The 20,012-nt window shown below is 51.1% G+C and overlaps 1 protein-coding gene across 8 annotated transcripts in view; it reads left to right on the top strand.

Moving 5' to 3' along the window:
- The window catches only part of Mlip (muscular LMNA interacting protein), a 139,431-nt gene that overhangs the window by 51,700 nt on the left and 67,719 nt on the right, over positions 1-20,012 (top strand). For all 8 annotated transcript variants that reach the window (XM_070017280.1, XM_070017274.1, XM_070017279.1 and 5 more), the window contains 3 exons: positions 5,823-5,969; positions 7,624-7,893; positions 15,596-16,792. In XM_070017280.1, the coding sequence (XP_069873381.1) occupies positions 7,699-7,893; positions 15,596-16,792 (1,392 nt within the window). In that variant the 5' untranslated portion in view covers positions 5,823-5,969; positions 7,624-7,698. The remainder of the gene's footprint in view (positions 1-5,822; positions 5,970-7,623; positions 7,894-15,595; positions 16,793-20,012) is intronic.

The following is a 20,012-nucleotide window of genomic DNA, read 5'->3' as shown; positions in this document are numbered from 1 at the left end:
GGTGTCTCTTTCGTGCCAGCCGAGAAGGGCAGAGCTGTGAGCCGGGGCTTATGCCGGGGAATAAATGTGCCGTCTATTGCTGCCCCTCGCCACGCACAAAGCGGAAGTGTAGACAAATGTTTGATGTTATCTAGTCGCTTTCACGTTTCTTGGCAAGCTTTTGTGGACTCAGCTACTGGTTTTCCAAATTTGGTTCCTACGTCAGGAAGAGAGATGATTGGTCCTACATTATTACTTTAAAGCCAGTCTCTGAAGAGAGCTTTGGCTAAAGGTTTTGCCCTAACACGTTTGGTTGGGAGGGTGGAGGATGCCCGCTCTAGTCATCAATAGTGCCAAGCTTCTGAGAGAATTTGGGGTGCGTTTGTTTCTTGTAACTTCAGGATTCCTTGCCTCCTTTGGGAAAATGGTTACTCCAAGGGGAATTTGTGTTCTGTGTTGGGGCAGAAACAATGAATAGTTTGTGTTAATGAGATGACTGGGGTCTTTAAAGAGAATGTGAATCACACTTCTGGAAGAGAAATGGTTGTATCTGAAGGATAGAAGAGTCTCTCCCTCCCCAAATAAATTATATGTCCTCTTACTATCAAAGACTATGATCTGTCATCTCTCTGTCTCTCTCTCTTTCAGTCTCTCTCTCTCTCCCTCTCTTAAGTAGATCCCTCCACTTTCTACCCAAGTGAGAATGATTCCTTAGAAATTGCTCTACGTAGATGTGCTCTTTGAGGTGATATGTAGTCCCCGATCACATGGCTGAAACACACTTTTACAATGTATAACTATTATGTGTGCATTTTAAGTAGAAATCAATGATGATTTCTATCACTAAAAGTATAAAACTAGGAATTGTTAGTGAACAAGGGGAATAAAATTATTAGTGAAAAGCTGTCAGGAATAGCACAATCCTGGATGAGTTTCATTGTTTCTGACACCTGTTAAAGGATTCAGGGAAGAATTTATGTAGGGAAACGGTAAGGATAGAAGTGTTTGCTCTTCCAACTTTGTGCCAATTTTTCTGAACAGTGCTCATTGTTTAGTAGAGAGAAGGAAGAAAAATCCAAAGGCTAGAGGAGAAGGGGTCTTAGTTATTTGGTTCCACTTAGATAAACCAAGCTATTGACAGAGGACCGGACTGTCACTCCCCTGGATGCCAACAGTGTGATGTGAAGTAGATGCTCTGGTTCAGTGATGTGTGTGAGAGTGTGAATGGAGTGCGTGTGCACATTCATACACAGACCCCTCTGTCCGCATTCTGCATTGAGAAAAGATAAGATAGCTTAATTCAAGACCAGGGATAATGTAGATTTAACACACCTTTTTAGTCTTAGTTGCCTTAACTTGCATTATGTTAGTTATGCAGTTCAGGAGAGATGTGGGTGAGGAACTTGCACGGGAGGGTGCTCGAGCTAACCTCTGAAGTAAGTTCCTCTGCTCCTCCCACCTACCTGGGGAAAGTCTGTCCGTAGCATCCCACAGCAGACAGAGGTCTGACCCCAGGGCTCCCTGCTTGTGACTAAGCCTGCTTGCTGCTCACTGCCGTCCAAGTAGGTGCCCCCGCCCAAGCTTTTCTCTTGGCTTAAAATAAGTGCTGGTCTGCTGGGCGCCGATGGCTCACGCCTGTCATCCTAGCTACTCAGGAGGCTGAGATCTGAGGATCACAGTTCAAAGCCAGCCCGGGCAGGAAAGTCCGTGAGACTTATCTCCAATAAACCACTCAGAAAACCGGAAGTGGTGCAGTGGCTCAAGTGGTAGAACATTAGCCTTGAGCTGAAGAGCCAGAGGGACAGCGCCCAGGCCCAGAGTTCAAGACCCATGACTGACAAAAAAAAAAAAAAAAAGTACCAGTCCATCTTGCCCTCGCAGGATGCCATTTCCCACCCTTCAAAGTGCAGCCCCAACGGCCCCTTTCCAAACAACCGCACTCCGGTCACTGTGAGCTCATGGCCCTCCAAGGTCTCTCGTGAGGTGTGAAATGCTGGCGACCCCCAGCAGGCCCTCTCCTGGGAGCTGAACAGCAGAATGTGAGCTGCGCCCAGCCTCCACCACACCTGCACCTCACAAGCTCCCCGCATGGCCTGTATACACAGTGGAGCTAGGGCTTCTGTGTATAGCACCCATCTATCCATCTATCTGTCTGTCTGTCTGTCTATCTGTCTGTCTGTCTGTCTGTCTATTGATCAAAATATCTATCTATTCTGTTTGTATATGTATATATATATGTTTGTATACATATATATGTATATGTATATGTATATATATATATATATATTCTGTTTGTTGCATATCTGTTTATAGCCTCAAGTGGACCAGAAACTTTCTGAGGACAGGAGAATCGAACATTCCCTTCTGGGTATCCATAACCCCCAAAGAAGGTGACATAGGACAGTACTTACATTCAGAAATATGGACCCTTTCAAGGTCAAGATATCCTGAGTAAAATCAGTGTGTTGTCTTTCTTGCTCGTCGGTGGAATCAGGTGTAGCAATGGTTTTCCTCCCTGCATTTCCACGGTCAGACTCGCTATGTTAAGGGCTACCACCGAGGCCCCTCGGCTGCAACCTTTATCCCGTGTCCTGGCTTTGGGCAAAACAGCCGCGCCTTCCAGCGGTGTATCTGTCACTGTCAGAGCACAAATATAGACAGTACAGATGTAAAGAAAAATCAATACTGAGACAATAGAAACACTGGAGGCTGATGATGACAATCTATTTCATCAGGGATAAATTTGGAGATTGGCGTATCTGCTGTCTGAATACTCAGTGTCTTCCAGGAACAGGAGTTTTTTCTTGGATTCCCATCTCTGCTTCAGAGTGGATTGTGCAAATGACAAAGTGTCCGTCACTGTTGCTGTGACACCACACACACCGAGTGTTGTTTGCACCAACTACGGGCAGCGGAAGCGCTGGTTTTCGGAAATGATCGGCATGTGTTGTGTAGTTCTTTATTTAGACATGGGGTTTGCACGTGTTCGTGTCTCTGTGCTCTCTGCGAGCGTGACGGGTGGATGGAGATGGTGGAGCGAGGCGGGTGGGCCATGCACCCCCTCCTCCCGCTCCACGGCTCGTGCTCTGTGGTGTGGCTTCTGTCACTGTCACAGGAGACAGAACTGGAGCCGAGAGGGCGAGCAGTCACAGGGTGGGGGGCGGGCTGTGGTTTTCACGGCCCCCTGGCAGGGGACAGGTGAATCTCTTGTGGAGTTCTAAATGCAGAACATTGTCAAAACAAATCTGCACATTGGTCCTGAGGCAATCCCTCCGTTCAGGGGAGATGTTGCTTGCTCTCTTTTTAGAATTCTTTCTCCCCCCCTTCCCTGCGTGAGCCTCTGTGTGTGTGTGTGCGCGCGCGTGTGTGCGTGTGTGTGTGTGTGTTGGTTTAGTAACAGGCTCCCTTCCCACCCCAGTCTTGGCTTCCCCCGCTCCCTTCAGTGATGAATCCACGCTTCGGCGTGTCTGCAACACCATTGCTTCCGAATGAACTCGCGAGCGCAGACCACACCCCAGGCACAAACAAGCCTCTGCTGATGCCTTCAGGAACTTTGCGCAGCCATGTCCTGGGTCCCTGGGCGTTGCTACAGGAAGGTAGGAGGCGGGCACTGGGGCGCAGGTGGATGTGTTTGTGGAAACGAAGTGCTCTGTCCAGTTAGAGGCCAGGGCGATCTGATCCGCGTGGGGCTGCCAGGGTGCCGAGGATCTCGGCACGGCTCTATCGCTGTGGCTCTCCTCCGGGGTGGCGAGCTGGCATCGGCGTCAGGCGGCGAGAGCTTGTGGGGAAACAGAGGCCAGCCAGGCAGCGCAGCCCGAGACCCTGAGCTCAGCGCAGGAGCCGTGGGCCGCCTGGCACGGGTGATCGCGCGTCTGGAATTGCTGGGCTGTGGGGGAGGTGAGGCGATGGGCGTTTCCCAGCGTCTTTGGGAAACAGTGGGCTTCCTGCAGCCGACTCGTATTATGGAAGCACCCCGTCCGCAGAGCTGCGGGCTTGGACGGCACTGGCAGCGGAAAGTGTTAATTGGCAATTACGAGCGCCACGCTATTCACCGGCGTCTGCGCCGCCTCCTGTGGCAAAGGGCTTCTCATCGCCGTAGCGATGCATTCCAGCTCCAGTGGAACTTGGCCACACACTGTGCAGTAAATAGCAGGAGCTTGCTTGCTTTCTTTTTTTTTTCTTTCCTTTCCTGAACTAGAAATTCAAGTCTACAGGGTTGCACGGGACTCTCCCCAGTCTCGCCGGGCCGGGTCGGCGTCTTTCACCTCTCCTTCTGACATTCTCTATAAGTGAACACGAGACTTGGGGAAGGAAAGAGCCCCATGCGACTTCTCACTATGAACTTTGAATAACAAGCTGCGGTCCTAGCTCTGATTGTGCCTAGGACTGTGCACACAGCGGGGGGGGGGGTGGTTCACCTCCCCCCCCCCCCCCCGCTTTGCCACTCTGCTCTGCAGTAGTAACCTGGCAAGGTGGGCAGGGTCTTCTGCCCTATTCGATCTTCCATTTGGGTTTTCTGGAATGACATCATCTAGTTGTCCAACTGGAGTAAGCGATTGCAACCGTGTTCCTACGCCAGTGAAGGCATTTTACACTGATTGGGGCCTTTTCAGGACCATATGGCAATAAAGTAGAGGGAAGTAATCTCATGTACACTTCCTTGTCTGTCTTCTCAGCACATGGATATGGCTACAAGTCCTTTTGGGCATCTTGACAAAATCACCTTACTGATTGACACGTCACTTTTTAGTTATGCTCCAGTCCTGTTTTAGTTGCTAGAATGATAGCTATCGGCCTTTAATAGGCCCACGATTTATGATGCATCCAGTGTAGAACTTTGCATTTTGGAGACTGCAGACACATTGTACAGTCGTGTGGGGCTTTCTGAGAAATGAAATGTCACCACTGTACCTGCTTCCGAAGGTAAAGCTACTTCCTGTTTCCAATGGCTAATTGGGTTTCAAAACCATGGAGTGCTTATCCCAAAGCCTCTCCCATGGTTTAAACCCGGTGTGGCTGGACTTGGGCATCACCGGGGATGATGAAGTGCAACCCAAGAACAAGTTCACAGGGGCTTGAACTTGAGTTCTAAAAACTTTTCTTTATTATTTTTCCCAAGTGACATTCTAGAATGGATGATTAGAGACACACAGAGGCTTTCCTTGTCCGGGCCATGCCTGCCGCTGTCTCCTCTCCACAGGGCTGTAAGTTAAGTTTCAGGGGTGCTGGGCGCTCTATGGCGAAGCACCATGCGAGTCCGCGGCGCAGCCTTGTCCTCTCTCCCTGTGACCGACTCACCGACGCTGGGCTGTGTGTCACTGATCTCCTGCCCTGAGGGCTTAGTGCCCTGAAAATGCTTCATAAATGTACTTTTCCATACCTTTGCACTGGGCACGGCAAACCTGCATCTTCAGATCCCAACTTCAGCGTTCGTTCTCAGGACGGGTGTGAAATTGTCCTGCAGGCTGCTTGATCAGGAATCAATACACGGAGCCTGCAGCCCTTCAAGGCTGAATCGGTGGACATCCGATCTGAAGCAGATCGAGGCTGTGTTCCTGATGAACGCCCCCCCCGTCCCCCAGAGTAGAACTTACCCTCTGTGCTGCCCGCTGATCCGCCGCCCCACCTGCTGCTTCCTGGCTGGCAGCCGACCCTGGGAGATGCTATGCCAAGAAAAGGCCCCGTGCACTGTTACTCCTTCTGTGTCATTTTGATTGACAGCGGTGGGCATGACCACGTGGCAGTGTGCGATCCAGGGAAAGAAATAAGTATGGTGGCGCGCAGGGAGCAAAGGCCAGGTGAGTCTCTGGCTGGAGGAAGGTCTAACGTGCCGTGTCTCACAGGTCTGCTCTGCGGACGGCGACGCCAAACCCCTGATCTTCACCTTCGTCCCCACGCTCAGAAGACTTCCGACCCACACTCGCTGCGTTGACACGTCCCAGTTCCTTGTCCGAATTCCCGGCGACCACAGCCCAGAAACTGTGAATCGGGTAGGTGGACTTTTATTCTTTTCATGGCAAACAAGTATGTTAAATTAATTGCCCATGCCAATGACTTGGAAATTTGTACCAATGTTTATTTCCTCTGTGTAAAGCAAGATGGCTGTGAAATCTAACATTTGATTAAAATATCATACATGCAGCAGTGGCACTCAGTAGACATGATGTGGAAAGTGAACTATACAGCGTGTAGGCAGGGACAGGCAGGAAAAAACGGGAGAGAGCCAAGGAAGAGGTGACATTGTCCTGAAAGAAACAGACTATAACCTGACTTATAGAAGGGTAAACCTGGCACATCACCTTTATAGTAAGAATAATAATTATATATATGTATGATTATCTAGCTATCCTGTATCGATCTATCTGATTTCGAGGGCTCAGAGTATATGTAGCTCAGTGGTAGAATTTGCCTTGCAGGCCCAATGCTGACATTCAGCCCCAGCACTGATACATATAGATATAGACATATTCAATCCCAGGTTCTCAGTAGTGTATTATTAATGCATTGTTATTAATTTATTAGGCATTATTCATGCATGCCTCCCAACTCTTCTATTGTTTGCATTCTCAGGACAAATTCTGCTTTCTGTCACCTTCCTCCAAAGGTATTTTAGAACATTAACACTATAAGTATTTAAATTCATCTTGAAAGGAAATCATAGATAAAGGGACCATGTGTTATTGTTTTATGTGCAATGAATTAGCAATGCTTACAGATATTATGCCTAAGCCAGGCACCAGAGGCTCACATCTATAAATCCAGCGACTCAGGAGGCTGAGATCTGAGTTTCAAGGTTCAAAGCCATCTGGGTGGGAAAGTTTGTAGGACTTTTATCTCCAGTTATCCACCAAAAAGCCAGAAGTGCTATGGTTTAAGTGGCAGCACACCAGCCTTGCGTGTAAAAGCTCAGGGATCGTGGTACCCAGGCCCGGAGTTCAAGCCTCAGGACAGACAAAAGATAAAAACAAATACAAACTTCTGCCTAATGTTGGGGCAGTGGGAAATGTCCACTTGCTCATACTTTGCTGCTAGGTAGATACTTCGGTAGAATTTGATGGAAAATGTTTATCCACAATCATAAAACTGTTTCTGACCTAGATTTTGGAAATGTGTCTAGGGTTATCATATTTAAATTTAGAGAAACATTTTTATCTTGAAGATGTATTTTAACATAGTGTTGAGTTTATTGTTATAAATCAAACATGGCTGGGGACGCTGTTAAGTCCACTGGCAGGGGTTAAGATGTGAGTCTGACCCCGATTGGAAGCTGTCTATCTAAGTGGTAGTGATTTGCTTGCCACCCTGTTGTTTTCAACGCTGCTGTCTTGGCTCAAAGACTAAAAGGCCTGATTATTTCAGAGGAAGTAAAAGTTACGCAGAAAAGTAATTGAGGAAAAGAAACAGTGCCAACTACCTCACCACAAGCAGAGAAGAATGAAGAATGTTCTAGTATGCCATTCTGACAGTTTGTAGATGGGGTGGCGGGAGGGTTAACCTGACTTAACGGACCGTAAGTGCATACCACATGCATTTAATAAGACCCATGCGTAAAAGGGACTGTAGATGCCAGAGTGGGGTTGAGACCAAGCCAGGAGCCAGGGGAGAACAGCATCTGACCGAGGACGTCCCCCCTCCCTCCCGCAGCCCTGCCCGGCCGCCGCCCTGAGCCCCAGCCCTGCGGTTCAGCGAGACTCAGCGCCAGGCCGCTGTGTGCCCAGCATGGCCCTTGAAGCTCGGGGGATGCAGCTCGGCGACGTGTTCCAGGCCCGCTGCGTCCTCATTGTGGACTCTGAAGGGGAGGACGAGGCCCCCGACCCCACTCTGCCTGGGCCTCTGCCCCGGGCCTCCTCCGATGTGGTCCGCCCCAAGGCCCCTGGGCCCCGGCCCAACGCCCCCGGCCCAACGCCCAAGCAGGTATGTCTGTGTGCCTTGGGGTTTTGGGCACAGGAGGGCCAGGACTGAAAAGACCGCACCGTCCAGGGGAGAGGTGGGACAGAACAGACGGGGTGGGTGTGGGGTGGACGGGGCAGGTGGAGGGTGGACTGGGCAGGTGTGGGGTGGACGGGGCAGGTGGGGGTGGACGGGGCAGGCTCAGGGTAGACAGGGCAGGCACAGGGTGGAGAGCTCTTTGCTGCAGCGTTCTCAGGGCGTGCCGCCTTTGCTTTGGAGCAGTTCTGGGAAAGGTTGGGTGTTTGGCCGGGGACTTGGGCCGGGGGTGCAGGATGCACAACTAGGACAGAAGCAGTGTCCAGGAGGGCCGGGGAGGGACTGGAGAGGGAGGGCGTGTGAGGAAAGTGATCCCGTGTGGCCAGCCCGCCGCCCACCTCAGTGCAATGCGGGCAGCACCCCCAAAGTGGTCCTGCTAACCTCCACCTCCCAAGCAGCTGCGGTGATAGGCCTGTGCCACCGCGCACCTCCTTCCCCGCAAATAAGAGGAAGATGGGCCACGGACCGGCTGGTGGGCACAATTGGAATACAAGGTGACCCTGGCGTGTGTTTGAACATGGCAGTTAGGATGTGAAAGCTGGCCTTGAGAGGACAGGACCCGACCCTCCCGCGGAGGATGAGCTGGCGTGTTGCGTTCAGGGTCGGCCTGGCCGCCCCTCACAGGAGCCCTAACGCAGCTCGGAGGCTGGTTTTTCTTGGCAAATTGGTCTTTGTGTCCTGGTAGCAGGCTCCTGCCTGTGGCACGGCGGCAGGTGGACCTCGGCCTCGTCCAGGCCTTCCCGCGGCTGTGTTTTGTTCCCCTCCGGTGTCTGGGCCTCTGGGACACTGCGGGGCACCTCCCGCCGAGGCCTACTGCTCTAAAACATTATTTCTTGCTAGTTGCCCCCCGCTGAGTACGAGAGTGAACTACGGGGCTGAAGGTGTGTCTCAAACGATAGCCAGCCCAGGCCCTGAGTTCAAATCACTGAACTGCCCAGAGGAAGCACAGCACAGCACAGAACGTGGTATTCTGAGCAGGCAGCCTTGCGCGTGAGCGTGCACTGGGTGTGAGGGCTGAGAGGCCGTGTGGGAGGTGGCGCCAAATGCAAAGGGCCCATTCCCAGCGGAGGCTTCCGGAGGTTTTAACGAACGCTTGCTTCCCCCAGTTTGATAGATTTCTTTCCCTGGCCCTTTTTTTTGTTTTTGTGAGGTTAAATATACAAAGGTCAAGCTAAAGGCAAAATATGTAACTGGGAGTATTTCTTTCCCCTAAAAGGTAGTTGAGAAGTTGATGATAGCTCATGGCCTTTAGGTGCCAAATGAGAAGTCGCAGCTGTGCCTCGCTGCTTGATTCGGAGCCGAAAGCCATGCTCACCAGCATCGTTTCCCGTAACGAACGCAGCGTTAGACAGCGAGTACCTGCGAGTGTAAACCAAAAGGAGCCCAGAACGGGGTCCCCGGGTACCACAGCACGCTGCAGAGCAGAGGCTGAGGATGAAAAGCCTACAGCCACCCCATGATTGGGTCAGGACACCAGCACTGATTTTTTTTTCTCAGCTAGAAATGCAGTCTGTTGAGAGCGTTTCTTGTCTACCTGATAATAACGAATCGATGAGTCAGGTTACTCGTGAGTTGTGACTGGCAGTTAAGCTCGTTCTAAAGAACATCTTGGTCTCTTCCTCTGACCTTTGCCCATTACATGGCCTCTGCGTGGATCAGGTGCTGTCGGCCGAGAACTCCCTGCCGGATGCACTTTTCTTCCTGGGCCTGTGTCTGTTTGCCGGTCCAGGCCCGTCTCGGTCGGGCCCTCCCAGGCCCTCCTGGCTGCTCCTCTTCCGCCTCTGTGATTTGCCCGGCTCTCCCCCACACCCCGCTCCCTCCTACAGTCTCCACATCCTTCCTTCTCATCTGGTTTTAGTGACTGCTTTCCTCGTCTTCCTCAGGAGACTGAGCAGCTCCGGGTCGAGGCTGTCCCTCGTTCACTTCTGCCTCTCCCGCACGCGGCGCGGTGCTTTGTATGTAGCGAGATGCAGCAAGGAATGTGACCGAAGCCCTCCGCGAGTTCCCATCTGCTTCTCTTGGGAGCCCTCGCTCGGAGTGACTCCACAGGGCTGCAGAGCTGCCTCTGGGAACGCAAGCATCCCTTCCGCCTGCTCCAGCTAGCTCTTTTCCAAAGCCGCTTTAACATTTTTACCAATCAAAAATCTTTTATTGGCAAGAATCCATTGTAAAACAGGGCTTCGTTGTAAAACAGGCTTTTGTAGGTGTGGGCTGGTAGTAGGGCTTGAACCTACAGCCTCATACGCTTGCTCACCAGACTCGCTCATGGCTGGCACTCTACCACTTGAGAGACACACGTCTAACCTGGCACTTTTCTAGCTCATTGGAGATGGAGTCAGACTGTTTTTCCCCTTGCACCATGACCCTCCAGATCCGAGCCTGCTGAGTAGCTAGGATTGCAATGAGAGTCACCAGCGCCCGCCTGTGTGGGATGCTAATTTCGTAACTGTGTGGGTACAGGTTTTTTTTTGTTTTTGTTTTATTTTTTGTCTGTCATGGGGCTTGAACTCTGGGCTTGGGCGCTGTTCCTGTGTTCTTCAGCTCAAGGTGAGCGCTCTACTGCTTGAGCCACAGTGCCACTTCAGGTTTTCTAGTGGTTTTTATTGGAGAGAGAGTCTCACAGAGTTTCCTGCTCAGGCTGGCTTTGAACCTCGATCCTCAGATCTCAGCCTCCTGAGTAGCTAGGATTACAGGCGTGAGCCACCAGCGCCCGGCTGTGGGTGCAGGTTTTATTTCCCCTCACAAGTTTAGAATCTTTAAAGGTAAAGCTCATGACATATTAATTTTTTATTGTTGTTCTGTGCATATTTAGTGCATCTTGAACCAAGTAATTTGGATATGTCATTTGAAATATACCAAGTATATGCTATATATATTTAGTATGTCTTGAACAAAGGTATATGGATAGGTCATTTGAAATATACCAAGTAGCTTCTTTGAATGGCATGTTTAAGGAGCAGTACATTTTGTTCAAACATCACTAACTTCAAAATAAAATCAAAGTAAACCCATCAAGGCTACAAGTGTCACTTAGTGACACTGCCTGGTATGAACAAGGTTGGATTTGATCACCACCACCACCAACAGCAACCACAAAGAACCAGAAATAAAGAAGTGTAAGAATGCTCTTTAAAATGAGGAAGAGGTGACATTGCCTGAGAGCCATTGTGCTCAGACCCTGACCTAGGGAACTGTAACCCCTTTGTCCAACTACATAATAACAGCAATAAAAACAAGATAAAATCAGCGGTTGAATCCAGAGCCTCTTACATAAGAGAGAGGGACTTAAACGTTCATGTAAAAGCCTAAGAACCGGCTCACCTGCAGGTGACAGTAGTGTTCACTGAGAGGTGAGCGTCCACACGCGGGCGCCCGGCCTGCACCCTGTGTGCCAGCGCTTGGAGCGGAGGTAGAGGCAGTGGAGCCGAGAAAACCCAGTGCCAGTTCCGTTTCCTGCACCTCCCTGTGGATGGCTGATAGATGGGGAAAACTCATCATGAACAGGACTTTTGTCCCAGGAAACTGGATGACTGTGAGCACGAATCGTAGAGAAAACAACACCCTGGCGTGATTTTCTTGGAAGGAGCAAGGAGGAGGTGAGGTGTGGTGCTGCTTCCGTGAACTGACATCAGCAGCTGCAGCTGAGAATCGGGACCCGGGGCAGAGGGGAAGGCCAGAGGTATTCACTGGAGAAGTGTGAGATGACGGAAGTAGACAGTCATCCAAGGAAAGAATGTGGGATAAGAGGTCAGGATTCAGGCCAGCAAATGGCAACGTAAAGACCTGGGAACGAGGAGAGAAGCTAGAAGACACAAAGAATAGAACTGTACTAGAATAGAATTGTACTAAAAGCTCCAGGGGCCGGTCACGCAGCCCGCCTGAAGTCCCTACTGCTTGAAGGTGGGGCAGCAGGGTGGCCTGAGCCTAGCAGTTCAATGGCAGCCTGGGAGACCCTGAGACCCCCTTCAAAGAAACACATCTGACATGTACAGGAGTTCCAACGAAATGAAGTGGAGAGTGGCTGGCAATGAAAAACCAAGGTTAAATGAAGGATGCCCTCCATTCCCATGTCTGGAGGGAAGAGGCATTGGATGGGGTGTGGAGGAAGCAGGGACAGACACAAGCGGAGAGGTGGAGGAAAGGCAGGCACAGGGTGCAGACAGAGCTCTTAACTTCCGAGCTCAGGGAAGGTAAGTCTGTGGAGGAGCTGACCAGCCATGCCTTGTCAGTCCTTCGGGGCAGGCTGCACGGTGTGGAAGTCTTCTCTGCCTGGCAGAGGGCACATCAGGTGTAGCCAGCCTGCCCATGAACAGGGCTGGGTGAAGTTTCCCTCATAGTAGATCTAAGTGGACTGGATGGAGCAACATAATGGCAGTTGGATGAATTGGTAAAAGCGGGCTGGAAAGGACAAAGGTGGGTAGAATGTTGAGGATGCGGGCAGCAAGGGGAAGATTGAAGCACATTCTGTTAGAATCTAGGGTGAAAAACAACAGGGAGTCAGGAACATGACACTGAATAGCAAGAAATGCTCCAGTGCTTTGGGCCAATGAAGTACTCAGAAGTGTTGAGGGACCAGGCCTGGTGGCTCATGCTATAATCCTGGCTACACAGGAGGCTGAGATCTGAGGATTTCCACTGGAGGCCAGCCTGGGCAGGAAAGTCCATGAGACTCTTATCTCCAACTAACTATCAAAAGCTGGAAGTAGAGCTATATCCCAAGTGGTAGAATACCAACCTTGAGCAAAAGTGTTCAGGGACAACGCCCAGACCCTGAGTTCAAGCTCCAGGTTTAGCATATGCGCACACACACGCACACACAGTTATTTCTATTAGGGAATATACCACTTCCTCTAGTAGAATATTTGGTAATTAAGATCCATTGACCTAAAGAAGTTGGAAGGGATAGGCTTTGTCTTAAAAATATGAATTTACACAGTTTTGGCATAGTGGCAACTGGGTAAACAAGATGAATCGTTAAATACGATGAAGTTATTTGTCGAGAATATGATTCACAGGCAATGGGACTTTTGTAGCTATTGGTATTAATTTATGAAGTTCTTTTCCAAGCACAGCTGTCGTAGGTACAGCAGGGCACAGTTTTAAGGTGGCTTCTGTTACACTGTGAGAGACTGACCAGGGAAACAAGGAGAAAACACTTACTGTGGTGAAACATGCACAACTTTAAGCCAAAAGTGTCCCGACTATACTATTAACCACAAGAAAATGGCTTCTTTTAAACGCTGGAGACCAGTCCTATCACAGATCATCTCATAGCTCCAAATAAAACGTTCCCATTCTTGCAATAATAGAAGCATCACAATTGCCTCATTAGTAATATTTGGACTTAAATCTATTTTCCCAACCATATAAATCAGTTATATAAATACCAGCAAGCAGACTTGTTTCTAAGTAAAACTTGTGCCAGGGAATTATTAAGTATTTTTGTCCTCAATTTGATTGAATTCGGTTTGATTTTTTTCATTATCGCTGATTTTCTGATATTCTGGATTATGGGAATGTATTCAAAATCTATTTATGGGGCAAAAATTTTGTGTTGCAAATATGCACGAGTTTACATAGAAAAGGAACATTCTGGATAAGTTTGCCCAGAAACTACGAAGTTTGTGAAGAGATATTTGACTTGGCCAGCTTCAAATGTCTTTTTGGAGATTGTTGTTTGACATGAAGGTCTTTGTATCTGCTAGGATAGAAAGCCTCTTACTATAAAGAAGCCGAGAGTTTAGGAAACTTGGCTTCATGTGTATTTTCTGCTGGGTGACTAATGCAATATGTATGTGTAAATATATACACCTATATCTTTACACACATTAATATTTTACATGGCTGATAGTCCTCAAAGTCATTTAGGTATGCCTGCTTATATTTTCTCTAACAGACCTGTAGAGTAATGTCAATAATTTTGCAGCAAAGTCTTCAAAATCGTTAGAGCCATTTATTATTTTGGAGATTTAAATCTTATTGTTATTATAAAGGTGATGTACAGAGGGGTCACAGTTACATCAGTTGGGTTAAGACTTATGTAATGTTGCCCCTTCCCTCATTCTCTCAGTTTTCCACAGGGGGATATTTTTAATGGCACAAGAGACAAATGATTTTATTAGCAAATATTGATTCTACCAGGGGGTTTCCGTCGCGTGTGCTCTATGTGCGTCGAGTGTGGGTTCATTGAGTTCCCCATCTCTCAGCCTTTTTGGGGCCTAGCTCCTAGTGGGTTCTCTTCAGCATCACGAGTCATTTGTGTTGTCATCTTGGTTTTCGTTCTGGAGACGGCCTGATGTGGATGGGCTGTGGATCAAGAGCAGGGCCCTGTTCTCCAGACCGGATGGAGATGGGCTGTGGGTCAAGAGCAGGGCCCTGTTCTCCAGACCAGATGTGGACGGGCTGTGGGTCAAGAGCAGGGCCCTGTTCTCCCTGATAGATGTGGATGGGCTGTGGATCAAGAGTGTAAGGTCCACTCCTTGATGGCTAGCAGACTCCACCCTCCTTGCAGTTACCTAGGCAACTGGGACACCTGGAAGAGGTCACATCTGCATCCTCTGAGGTCACAACTGAATTTGATGTGGCAACACCTTTCTCTGCCCATACCCTAGATAAGGCCTAGCCCAGGCCCAGACACACTCTCGCTGCTCTTTTCTCTCTCATTTCTTTCTTTCCTCTCTTTCCCAGCTCTCTCTCTTTCCCAGGTCTTTCACAAGCAACGTGGAGTGCCAACCTTGCCTGGTCCCAGCAGGTCTACTGAATAAACCTACCCTTTACCTGAATACCACGTGCGTGGTGCAGTTGTTACTCAGCCACCTCTTTTTAAAAACCTAACAAAGAGCAGGGCCTTGTTCTCCCCGGCCAGATGCGGTGGGGAGGCGCTGGGTGTCGGGCCGCGGCCCGGTTCACGCCCCCCCCCCCCCCCCCCGGGCGGCGCCAGCGCACGTCGGGAAGCCAGTCGGGAATTTCCACGCGGACTTTGGGCTTTCCTGACTCACGGTGGTTGGCGAGGACCGGTACCGGAAGTTCTGAGTGGTCAGGGAGGATGGTACCGGAAGTACTGGGTGCTCGGTGAGGACGGTGAGGACGGTACTGGAAGGAGATCCCTGGAGGCGGAGGGAGGCTGTGGTGTTTGTTCCGGCCCCGCGTCCTGGGCGCAGCCGTCCTGCTCTGGAGCTCTGCGAGCCCGGTCTCTGCGCCCGCGGGTCGGCGCGGGATCGCGGAGAGAAGGCGCCACCGCGGGATGCGTGCCTGCGGGTGGGTGCGCGTGATCGTGGAGACACCGCGCGTGGTGCGCACTGGGGGGTCAGTGCGCGTGATCGTGGAGACACCGCGCGTGGTGCGCACTGGGGGGTCAGTGCGCGTGATCGTGGAGACACCGCGCGTGGTGCGCACTGGGGGGTCAGTGTGCGTGATCGTGGAGACACCGCGCGTGGTGCGCACTGGGGGGTCAGTGCGCGTGATCGTGGAGACACCGCGCGTGATGCGCACTGGGGGGTCAGTGTGCGTGATCGTGGAGACACCGCGCGTGGTGCGCACTGGGGGGTCAGTGCGCGTGATCGTGGAGACGCCACGCTGCTCGCGGGGCCCTGGCTGGCCAGTAACGCCTCCCTCTGTTTCTCTCCTCCAGTTGGCTTCTCCCACTGCCTGCGCGCAGCCGGCCCGCCGGGCGCCCGCCGCCGCCTCTGTCTCTCCAACTAACCAGACCGCAGCCGTCCCCGCTAGCGCCCTCGGGGAGGCCCGCGCGCCCCGGGGAGCCTCCTCCGCGCTCCCGCACCCCGATTCCACGCAGCGCCCCGGGTCCCGGGTCCCCGCGCCGGGACTGGTCCCGCACGCGCCCACTACGACTGCGGCGACGGCGGCCACGGGGGTGCCCTCGTACATCCCGGTGCGGATCGTCACGCACCCCCTGTCCCCGAGCCCGCGGCCCTTCCCGGCCGCCCTCCCCGGCTCAGCCTCCGGCTCCAGCCGCGTGTCCTCCCCGGGGAGCCTGAGCGCGGCCGGGGCGCGGGGCGCGGCGCCCTCGCGGCTGTCCCTGCTCACCGCCATCCTGCGGTCTGGCCCCGCGCAGCCCCGGCCGCGCTCGCCCGCCTCCTGCCCCAGCCTCTCCCCCGGCTCGCTGGGCTCCTCCACGCTGACCCTCCACCCCCCGGGGCCGCCCGCGCCTCGCGCCCCCCGGAAGTCCCTCTCCAGCTCTGCCCTGAGCGCCCTGCCTCCAGAGCGCACCCCGCAACCCCCTGGTCGGGACCTGGCCTCGGCGGACGCGGAGCCCGCGCCTCTCCCGGCCCCGGGGTGCACCCCGCCCGCCTCCCCGCCGCACCCCCGGCCTGGGGACCCCGCGGCGCGCGCCTCGCCCGCGCTCCCTTCTCCCACGCGGGATCCCGAGCAGCCCGAGGACCTCCCCACGTGCCCCTCGGCCTCAGCGCCCACGCCCCCGCGCCCCGCCCATCCTCCCTGCGGTCTGGACCCCGCGCTCCCCGCGCCAGACACGGCCGTCCTCCCTTCCCCGGCCCTGTCCGGCCTGCTGGACAGATCGCAGGCGCCGTCCACCCCGCGGGCCCCTGGCGCCGGGCCTGGCTCTGCCTCTGCCTCTCCGCCCAGCCTGGGTTCCCCTCCTCCCACCACCGGGCCCAGTTCGTCATGGTCGCCCGGGGCTCCAGCTCTGCACACGCTGCCCTCAAAATCTGGGGGCCCCGCCGGCCCCGTGTGCGGCCCCAGGGCTCCAGGGCCCGGCCCCACCGCGCCCGGCCCTCTGTGGAGAGGCCCCAAGCCCGCGCCGCCTCGGGCGCCGGCTCCGGCCACGGGCCCTGAGAATAAGAAACCCCAGGTATTGGCTTCTGCTCTGCTCGTGGTTTTGCATGGCGCATGCTGCATGCTTACACCGAGCTTGGGAAGGAAATGCTGTTTTCCAGGGGAGATCAGCCCTGGGGAGTGAGTTCGGCTCCTGGGGGGACGGAGGGAAGGGGGCGCATGGAGAGGCGGAGGAGAAGTCTGTTTCCGTGAACCTTGGCCTCCGTCCTCCCAGGCTGCCCCCTTCCATCGAGGGCTCCCAGGGCTGATTCGGAAGTACGGTGCGCTTCTGATCTCTTCACCGCAGGGACTCCGCCACTGTGGATAGGGAAATAAAGTCACAGATGTAGGCCCGGATGCGGCCAGGCCAGTTTGAAAAACTCACATTTCTCTTGCCCGCATTCATTGATAATGATCCACCTCCTCTCCTTCCAACAGGTTGAATTCTTTATTAGTCTACACTCTGAAATGGAGATGGACGTGGACTGAGCTGTGTACATGTAGGGCAGAAGAGACTAGACAGTTCCTTGATAGGTGAACGTTCTTTGATTTAACATAGATGCCACAGGCTGGGCATAAAGACATAGAAATGAGGAAGAGAGGTGTTGGCTTTTGCAAGCTGCGAAGCCGTCCCTTGAGCCGGACGTGCAGACAGCTTCTGCTCCTGTGAGAGGAGAGCACTGGAAGGGAGCGTGGCCCCCGCTGGGTTCCCGGGCTGCCAGCCACCTCCACCCTCAGTCCCCGATAGTCGATTGTGTGAATATACTAGAGTAGAAAGGTGTGGGATTTAGAAGTAGGTGGGGATTTGCAGCTCCTTGGGTTGGAATGATACAGTTGTTGAACTCTGGGGACCAGAGGAGAGAATGTTTGTTTGTGTCATCTTCACATGTTGAATGTGTCATTGAAGAAGTAACTGACACGTGTGGTCTTGATGCTTGAAGCAATTCAAGCCACACGGCATGTATTAAACACCTACTGTGTGCTCATGCTACACTAGCTATCTTGGCGTTGATATGATTGTTTTAGACTGTAAATTAGAGCTAATTCTATATCTTGAAAAACACATGTGATTCAGCAGAAAAATTACACACACGCACACATGCAAACACGTACACATGCATGCGCGCACACACAACAAGGGTAAGCTATAAAGATGCTGGCCACTGGTGCTTATAAACTAGCGAAAGATCAGGGATAGAAATGCCACATGGTAGAAGCAACAACTCAGCAAGCACAGGGTCTGGGTTCAAACTCTAGTACAACCAAAAAAATAAATAACAAAATGAGTAATAAATACAGCTGCATAGATAAGCAAATGGTTGCTATAGATGGAAGGCCATCTCGATAACAAAACCTGCAGCTCCCTTACGTAAGATTATATACATATAAAACGTACACAGTCCTTCCATGTGCTTTAAACCATGTCTAACTTATTCAGGATGCCCCCCAAAATGTGAACAACATGTAATCGTTGTTCTGTGAAGTTTAAACAGTAAGGGTAAGGGCTAGGAATGTGGCCTAGTGGTAGAGTGCTTGCCTAGCATGCATGAAGCCATGGTTCAATTCCTCAATACCACATACAAAGTAAAGGCTGGAAGTGGTACTGTATGGCTCAAGTGGTAGAATGCTAGCCTTTGAGCAAAAGAAAGCTCGGACAGAGCCCAGGTCCTGAGTTCAAGCCCCAGGACTGGCAAAAAAAAACAAATCAAACCAAAGGCCATAAAAAGTAAGGGTAAGCAAAATGTCTGTACACAGAACTGTCATCGTTTTTTTCCAACTGGTTTTTGATCCATGGCTGTCTGAGCCTAGAACTCATGGAAGGAGGGCTAGCTGTAGCCTAGAACTCATGAAGAGACAACATTATGATTTTGTGATTAAGGTCACAAAGAAGACAGCAGCTGACTGAGTTCAGAACAGCAAGGGTGTTATTCTGCATGTGGCTGGTGCGGGAAGTTATTACCAGTATCGGGTTTGCCGGAGATGTTTGGGGTTTAGCCTGGTGATGAGAAAAGGGGTTGGGATTTCAGAAATAAAAAAAGAAAAAATGGATGAAATATACTGAAGATGACCCCAGACACTGGAGGTGTGGGAGATTTGCCTTCTCCCGGGAGATGAGTCACGGCAGTGTTAATTGTCAGTACAGATATGAAGCCCCTCCTGTGAGTCAGGCCCTGCTTATGGTTATAGGAAATGGTTATTGAAATCAGTGATAGTAGTTGCTTCTTACAGCCATCTGGGAGCTGTAGTGTTGTTATACTCATTTTGTGTCTACCAAAAAACTGAAATACAGTGAATAACTTGTGACTCAGGTGTCTACTGCAAAACTGGCATTGATATTAATTCAAGTCTCCTAAGTCTTGAAACTGTTCTTTTCTATACAACTTATAGCAGTGAAGAAGTGACTCATGTTAAATATCAACTTAGCCTTACTTTTTGGTCTTTTTCTGATTTTTTTATTTTTTTGTCAGTCGCAGGGCTTGAACTCTGGACCTGGGCTCTGTCCCTCAGCTCTTCAGCTCAAGGCTGGCGCTCTACCACTTGAGCCACAGCCCACTCCCGGCTTTTTTCTGCTTATGTGGTGCTGAGGAATCAAACCCAGGGCCTCATGCATGCAAGGCAAGCGCTCTACTGCTGAGCCACCTTCTCAGCCCACTTTTTGATTCTTATAATAATATAATAAATCTTATATAATACTGCAGTCATTAAAATGCATTTTCAGAGAGGAGCCTTGCATGTTGAACTTTCCAGTCAGATGGTATTGACACGGTTTAACTTTTTGTATAATTATGTTTAAAATTACTGCCTACTTGGATAAAATGACCTACTCATTAAATTTTCAATATCTTTGTGCTTACTGAATTTACCAATAGTCATTTTTTGTAAAGCTTGGTAAAATTATTTATAAGTTTTGTGTGCAGAATTATTGTACTCCAGAATCATTGAACTCAAGGCTTTTTGTTCTTGCTTAGCTCCTTTTTTTCCATTTAATTTCTTTATTCTCCAGTTAAGAAAATTCATTCTTATAGAAGCGATTTCTGGAGTTAGTTAAAATAAGCTTGAGTATTGTTCATCTACTGGTAAAAATAGTGATCTATTCCTTTGAGCAAGAAAAATGTTTCTTCTTGTGGATCAAATTCTGCCTGCTACATTCTGTTCTTTCCCACCTTTATTTCCTTGTTTCTTGTCATACTTTCTTTCTCAGTTAGGAAGACAGCCTGCTTTTTTGTAGTATAAACTAATTCTCAGGGATTCTATCT

The sequence above is a fragment of the Dipodomys merriami genome, unplaced genomic scaffold (genome assembly GCF_024711535.1).
Source record: "Dipodomys merriami isolate MVZ:Mamm:240054 unplaced genomic scaffold, mDipMer1.0.p SCAF_122, whole genome shotgun sequence".
NCBI lineage: Eukaryota > Metazoa > Chordata > Mammalia > Rodentia > Heteromyidae > Dipodomys > Dipodomys merriami.
This window is presented reverse-complemented; position numbering and strand designations above follow the sequence as displayed.